Source organism: Pan troglodytes, chromosome 20 (genome assembly GCF_028858775.2).
Source record: "Pan troglodytes isolate AG18354 chromosome 20, NHGRI_mPanTro3-v2.0_pri, whole genome shotgun sequence".
Taxonomy (NCBI): Eukaryota; Metazoa; Chordata; class Mammalia; order Primates; family Hominidae; genus Pan; species Pan troglodytes.
In genome coordinates, this window is record NC_072418.2 from 49,340,805 (window position 1) to 49,348,539 (window position 7,735).

General features: G+C 54.9%; 1 protein-coding gene across 1 annotated transcript; it reads right to left on the reverse strand.

Moving 5' to 3' along the window:
• Positions 1-263: 263 nt before the first annotated feature.
• Positions 264-3,422, reverse strand: CCDC8 (coiled-coil domain containing 8). The gene has a single exon (XM_001167818.7). The coding sequence runs from the start codon at positions 2,470-2,472 to the stop codon at positions 856-858; it is 1,617 nt and encodes a 538-aa protein (XP_001167818.1). The 5' UTR covers positions 2,473-3,422; the 3' UTR covers positions 264-855.
• Between the last annotated feature and the right edge of the window lie 4,313 nt (positions 3,423-7,735).

Sequence of the window (7,735 nt, forward strand, 5' to 3'; positions counted from 1 at the left end):
CTCTGGTGCCGAGGGCCCCAGAATCTGTGTTTTGAATGCATTTTTCAGACGCTTTTACTGTACCTTATAACCAAGATCGGGTGAGGTGTGCAAACCAAGGGCCCTGTCCCCTCCAAACCAGCAGAGCCCGGGGCATGAGGATGGCAAGCAAAGTGACAACATAAACACAGGTGTCTCCATCATCAAGGATGGGAGTGGAACGGACAGCAAGGGCCAGGTCACCCCCAGAGCATTCGTCAGTTGTCAAGTCCAAAGCTAAGAAATCAGTTCATAAATGTTTTTTTATTTGCATGTTGGCTCAAGCCCTCTTTTTAAGTCCAAGGAGGCAGTCCACATTAAGTGTGCAGGCAAAAAAGAGATGGAAAAAGGAGTCAGTTTCTCCCCTGCCCTCCCTCTCTCCCTTTATCAAGCTGAGCACCTTGAGTTGCATTTGAGGAAGTTAAAACTATAGGTGACGCAACCCCATTGTATCGAATTCTTTCTTTACATATTTTGGGTTGCTACAAGGAATCAGTATTTTTTTTTTTTTAAATCAGATGGTGTGTGTGGTGGCTCACATCTGTAATCCCAGCATTTTGGGAGGCCGAGGCAGGAGGATCACTTGAGGCCAGAAGTTTGAGGCTGCAGTGAGTTATGATCATGCCACTGCACTCCAGCCTGGGCAACAGAGTGAGACCCTGTCTCTAAAAAATTTAAAAAAAATCAATGCATGAACAAAACTTTAACAAGAGAATAAAGAGGGTTGTTAGGTGGAGACGTGGCCAGCACTCCACCTCCACTTTGAAGTTCAGAGGCAGAGCATCTCTCCCTCCCACACTTGGAGGGAGGGCCCATGGGCTGTCTCTAGCCCTCACCTCACAGCTGGTCTTCTTGCTCTCCCTGCTCAGCTTCTGCTCTGGCCTCGGCCCTCAGCACCCTGAGGTTCCTGGCCTCGCCTGCCCTGGGGACTCTCTTGGGCAGGGTTGGCAACCGGGGAGTGTGCCAGAAGGCTCTCCGGCGCTTGCGAAACCACGAAAAGCGTCCAGGGGTCTGGAACCTCACTGTCTTGACCTGTTTCCGGGCCCTGGCTCCTGGAGCTGTTCCTGTGGTCCCTTGGGCAGCTGAGACTTCAGCTTCCTGGATACCTGGGGCCCCTGCCCTCTGATTATGTGCAGCCTCTGCCCTCTGGCCAGCCCGGGCCTGTGCCCTCTGATTATCTGCACCCTGGACAGCTGGGGCCCTTTCCCTCTGGTCATGTACGGCCTCTTCCCTTTGATTATCTGTAACCTCTGACCCCTGGTCAGCTGGGGCCTCCACCCTCTGATTATCTGCAGCCTCTTCCCTGTGGTTATCTGCGCCCTGTGACCTCTGGTCAGCTGGGGCCTCTGCCCTCTGATTATCTGCAGCCTCTTCCCTCTGGTTATCTGCAGCCTCTGCCCCCTCCTCAGCTGGGGCCCCTGCCCTCTGATTATCTGCAGCCTCTTCCCTCTGATTATCTGCAGCCTCTGCCCCCTGGTCAGCTGGGGCCCCTGCCCTCTGATTACCTGCAGCCCCTTCCCGCTGGTCAGCTATGGCCTCTTCCCTTCGACTATCTGCAGCCTCTCCCCCCTGATCAGCCTCGATGTCTGCCCTCTGACCTGTGGGTGCTGTCTGCTCCTTCCTGCGGCGCCGAAAGGAGGCCCAGTTGATCTTGGGCCTCCATCGCCTAGGGGAAGCCTGGGGCACACAAACATCTCCCGCGTTTCCCACGCGATCCCCCGGGCTGGTGCCCTCTGGCGCCGATGATACCCCTGCGCTCTCCACTGCGGTGGAGGCCAGCCGGGCCTCGCCCACCCCGGGGCCCGCCCTCGGCGCCCAACCCTTTACCCTCCGCTTCAGCTTCCCCCAGGACACCTGGCTGACATACTCCCGCCACCTGTCCGCTTTGGACAGCTGAGGCCCCAGGTTGTCCTCAAACATGGGCACTGGCAGGTTGACGCGGCGGCGGGCAGGCGGCGCGCTGGGCTGCTTCTCCTGTCGCCGGAGAAAGGCCTCGACCAGTTCCTCATCATCCTCACTCTCCAGGTCGCTTCCCAGGAACTTGCTGCCCAGGTAGCTGACGGGCATTTTGCGCACCTTCTTGCCCCGCCGCGGGCCCTGGCGGCTCTTGTCTCTGGAGGTCTCGAAGTCGCTGAACTCGCTGTCGCTGGCGTTGCTGCTGTCGTACGTGCCCACGACCAGCCGGGGCGGAGGAGTCACCATCTGCTGCACTCTCCTCCTCACTCGGGGCTCCTTGGGCTTTTTGGGGGGCTGGGGCGGGTGCGGGGTGCTCTTCTCGATGATGCGGGCCACGTCCTCCAGGGTGCGGCCCTCTTCTTCCAGGAACTGGGTCAGCCGCTCCCGAAATTCTGCTTCCTTGGTGGCGGGCTTAGAGATGACTCTCCAGACGCCCCCGGCCAGCCTGACCTCCCGGGGGATGAGCAAATAGTCGACGTCCTCCCCGATCTGCAGCATCCCCACCGTGGAGTCCTCCTCCTTGCGGAACACCTTGCCGATCTTCTTAAATGTCCCCACGGGCTTTAGGGCTTCCACGAGGACGTCCAAATCCACATCTTTGCAGACATCGGGGACGCTCCAAAGAATGAGGCAGTCGGGGGACGGCAGGAAGCCCCAGGGGAACCAGCCCCCCACGTGGCTTTTCTCGAGAGTCTTTAAGATCTCCAGGGTGATATCTGGGGTGAGGGGGCAATGAGCCCCAACAAACTACTGTAGCCCTTAGTCTTGAGGGAGGGACTGGATGGGGGGAGTTCCAGCAACGCTGACCGGAGAGTCTCACCTCCCCAGCCAGGGACGAGCCAACGCCTCCAATCTCTTCGCCTGCAACAAGTACAGTCTTGACCAAGTCCGGCTCCCCCACCAAGGACTTGGGGGAATCAATTTCCAGGATGCCTACGTGAGCCGGGGGCGAGGTCAGTCCCAAGGCTCAAGGCCCACTCCAAGCTGGAAACGTGGTGTCCCAGCTCCAAGTTGGGGCGCGCGGGCTGCCAGCGACTCTTCCTGCCCCAGGCCCTAAGGACGCGGCTGGAACTTGGGACAGGACTTCACAGACAAAGACGGTCCAGTCGAGGCTATTCAATATGGCCGAGGCGCTGGGAGGCCCCAGCCCGGCCCCCCAGTAGGGTCTCCCGCCCCCAGGCAGGCCGCCACCCAGCTCCAGGCTGACCTTGACGCGCCGCAGCCTGCCAGCCCGCGCGCTTAGAGCTCTGCACGGTGGAGCGCGCGGGCAGGAAGTTCCTCCTCGCCCTCCGCCAGAATGAGGCCCACCTTCCCCCGTCTCATCTTACACTCCCAGACTCTGGAAGACTGACAGGGGGGCTGTCCACTCCCTTCGGGGCGGCCTCCTTCCCCTCCCCCACAGGGGTGTGGCCGCGCCCCGGGCCTAGCTGGGCCCATTGCTTCCCAGCGAAGCGGCAGTGGCCCACGTCAGCACCTTGCCTGAAAGGCAGCGGTTCCCAAACCTGCCATCCGAAATGTTCAAGTTTCCAGCCAAGTCCGGGAGGTGGGTGTGCTAGTGGATTCTACTTTTTGAGAGCCACTGGCACCACAGATTAGCATTTTAAATTCACGCGACTATCGGTACCCGTACACCTATATGCGTGGGTAGAGAAATGGGTACCGGGGTCTGACTGCAACAGTCCCACTGTGGCGCTTGGCAGGTCAGGGCTCAATACATATTTTTGAGGGGATGAATAAACCCAAATGTTCATGGCCAGGCGCGGTGGCTCATGCCTGTAATGCCAGCACTTTGGGAGGCCCAGGTGGGTGGAACACTTGAGGCCAGGAGTTCGAGACCAGCCTGCCCAACATGGTGAAACCCTCATCTCTACAAAAAATACAAAAATTAGCCGGGTGTGGTGGTGTGCGTGCGTAGTCCCAAGCTACGCGAGAGGCTGAGGCAGGAGAATGGCGTGAACCTGGGAGGCGGAGGTTGCAGAGATCGCGCCACTGCACTCCGGCCTGGGCAACAGAAGGAGACTGTCTCAAAAAAACAAAAGTGCAAAAAAAAAAAAAAAAACCCTACAAATAACAACAAAAAACCCTAAAAGTTCATGAGTAGAGACTGCCTCTATTTTATGGTAGTATCTTACAGTGAACTATTTTGCAACTTCGAAAAAAGAATGAGATGGCTAAGGATAGGCACGGTTTATGAGGCGCTTCCTATGTAGTAGGCACCATTCCCAGTGCTTTCTATGAATGAACTCAGGAAATCCTTGCTATAACAGGAGACTGGTAGCATGAGTACAATTCCCATTAGACAGCTGAGGAAACTGAGGCCCAAGGACATAAAACCACACTCTCAAGGTCACAGCCATGGGGAGTGGTTGAGTTTGGATTTGAATCCAGAATAGTCTGCCTTTTGTGTCGACCAAAGAGTCAAGATGGCCAGGCACGGTGGCTCACGCCTCTAATCCCAGCCCTTTGGGAGGCTGAGGCGGGCAGATCACGAAGTCAGGAGATCGAGACCATCCTGGCTAACGTGGTGCAACCCTGTCTCTACTAAAAATACAAAAAAATTAGCCGGGCGTGGTGGTACGTGCCTGTAGTCCCAGCTACTCGGGAGGCTGAGGCAGGAGAATCTCTTGAACCCGGGAGGCGGAGGTTGCAGTGAGCCGCGATCGCACCACTGCACTCCAGCCCGGGCGACAGAGCAAGACTCCGTCTCAAAAAAAAAAAAAAAAAGAATCAAGATGTGGACCAATGCTAGTCGCACTCGGCCGGGAGCTCGGTTCTTGAGACGCGAGTCTACCGAAGCTCCCGCCAGTTGAGAGGCGAGTCTGCCGAAGCTCCCGGCCGAAAAAAGCCAAATCCTTCCTTAACCCGGTGTCTGAGGGGTTTTGTCCGTGGCTCCTCCTGCTACAGTACATGCGACTAGCATTGGTCCACATCTTTGGAACCAGGCATCCAGAGACATGTTGAATAGGCCTCGTTGTTAGGAACCCTCAGAGGTACATGGTAAGGCCAGTGCCATCGATCATCTTTTTACAGATGGGGAAACTGAGGCTGGTCTGAAGCACAGCTCTGAGTGGTGGATCTAATATTAGAACCAGATCTTGGGCACTAGCATTTAAAACACTAGCCGACGCTAAAGACACAGCTAATCCCCTTCTCCTAAATGTGTTGCACCATTTAACCACTTAGCAGCCACAATACTTGCAGCCACTCTTGCCTGGATGTGTACAAATCCCCCTCACTGGGCTCCCCGCCTCCCCATCACTGCTTGCAATCCAGGCCCCATCCAGAAGCTGGGGGCATCTTTTAAAAACTTAGGTCCGATCTGTCTCTACTCTTTTGAAAATTCTCCATCTCAGGCTGGGCGCCGTGGCTCACGCCTTTAATCCAGCACTTTGGGAGGCTGAGGCGGGTGGATCACCTGAGGTCTGGAGTTTGAGACCAGCCTGGTCAACATGGCAAAACCCCATCTCTACTAAAAAATACAAAAATTGCCGGGCGCGGTGGCTCACGCTTGTAATCCCAGCATTTTGGGAGGCTGAAGCGGGTGGATCACCTGAGGTCAGAAGTTTGAGACCAGCCTGGCCAACATGGTGAAACCCCGCCTCTACTAAAACTACAAAACTAGCCTGTCTTGGTGGCGCATGCCTGTAATCCCAGCTACTCCGGAGGCTCAGGCAGGAGAATCGCTTGAATCCGGGATTCAGAGGTTGCAGTGAGCTGAGACCGTGCCATTGCACTCCAGCCTGGGCAACAAGAGCGAAACTCCGTCTCAAAAACAAACACAAAAACAAAAACAAAAAAAAAAAAAAACGAAACGAACAAAAATATAAGAATTAGCCGGGCGTGGTGGCACATGCCTGTAATCCCAGCTACTGGGGAGGCTGAGGCAGGAGAATCGCTTGAACTGGGAGGCGGAGGTTGCAGTGAGCCAAGATAGCGCCACTGCCCTCCACCTTGGGCGACAGAGCGAGACTCCGTCTCAAATAAATAAATAAATGTGATCTTATTTAACTCATAAAGGAACCAGGCAAATTTTTAAAGAGGGAACGGAGGAAAAAGAGACGGGCGAGAGGGAAAGAAAAGATGTGGGGGCTTAGGGGAAGTTAAGGTCTCAGCGAGCGGCCTGTTCACAATTACCGGCTTATTCAGGTTGTTTTTCTCTTGCAGAGCCAGGTCGTTGGGCTTCGCTGGATTTTTCTCCTCTTTCTCCCTGGCTCAGTCCCAGCCGCCGCGCTCAGCCCCCGGGCCTCCCGCGGCCCCGCCCCTCGCCTCCCTCTCGCACAGTTTGTGGCCTCCGCAGTCCGGCGGTCTCCATGGCAACCACGGGACGCGCTCCTCCGCGCGGATCAAAGCTAAGCGGGTGGGGCGGAGGCGGAGGCGAGGCTGCAGGGAGATGGTGGGGGTGGGGGCGCCACGGAGGACGAGGGCAGGAGCTCCTCTTTTCTGCCCCTGGTGCCTCCCTTAGGCCTCATCCCCAAAGCCAGCTTCCCTGAAAAGCTGTTTGTAGAAACCAAAAAATGAAAAATCCTAAGGACACCTAAGTTTCAGGAATGCTGGTTAAAGAATCTCAAGTCTGAGGGCTCATGACAGTGCCTTCCAAGTGGTGACCTCGCAGATGAGACGTTTGGGTTTTGTAGTCATAAAAGGGCTTTCGTTTTGTTTGTTTGTTTTGTTTTTTGTTTGTTTTTCTTTTTTTATTTGGTGGGGGAGCAGGGAGCGGCGCAAGGAGGATAATCTAAGAAATGAAAATCCCAAATGTTCCACATTTTTGCAAAAATCGTCAACCTCCGGCCGGGGGCGGTGACTCATGCCTGTAATCCCGGCACTTTGGGAAGCCAAGGCAGGAGGATCGCTTGAGCCCAGGAATTGGAGACCAGCCTGGGCAACATAGCGAGACTCCGGTCTCCACAAAAAATTTAAAAATTAGCCGAATATTATGGTGTGCGCCTGTGGTCTGAGCTACTCGGGAGACTGAGGTGGGCCTATCGCTTGAGCCCGGGAGGTCAGGGCTGCAGGAAGCGGAGATCGCCCATCTGCACGCCAGCCTGGGCAACAGAGCGAGACTCCATCTCAAAAAAAAAAAAAAAAAAAAAAAAAAAAAAAATTGCCAGCCCCTGAACGGTTCAGCTGTGGGTGTTTTTAATTGCACAGATCTCTGGCAGGTGAGACCCTTCTCCAGCCATCACAGAATAAAATAATAAAAACGAGAACTGTAGCCTCACTTTTGCATTTGTTTAAAATAAATGGAAAGTTGGAAAGGAATGGGGAAGAGAAACAAAACACGGCTGAAATCCCTCTACCCAGCTACATTTTGTTGCCATTAAAAAAAAAAAATGAGACACACGGGCCAGGGGCAGTGGCTCAAGCTTGTAATCCAAGCACTTTGGGAGGCCTAGGCCGGCGATCGCCTGAAGTCAGGAGTTCCAGACCAGCCTGGCCAATATGATGAAACCCCACCGTCTCTACTATAAGTACAAAAATTAGCTGGGCACGATGGCAGGCGCCCGTAATCTCAGCTACTAGGGAGGCTGAGGCAGGAGAATCGCTTGAACCTGGGAGGCACAGGTTGCAGTGAGCTGAGGTGGTGCCACTGTACTCCAGCTTGGGCAACAGAGTAACACCCTGTCTCAAAAAAGGATACACGGTCAGAAAAAGCAAACGTTACAGAAAGGTAAATTTTTTCAAAAAAGGATTCTTCTCCCCAAACCCCACCTTCCAGCCTCTCCCCAAAAAGTAACCAGTTAAATATCTCTGTATTTTTCCA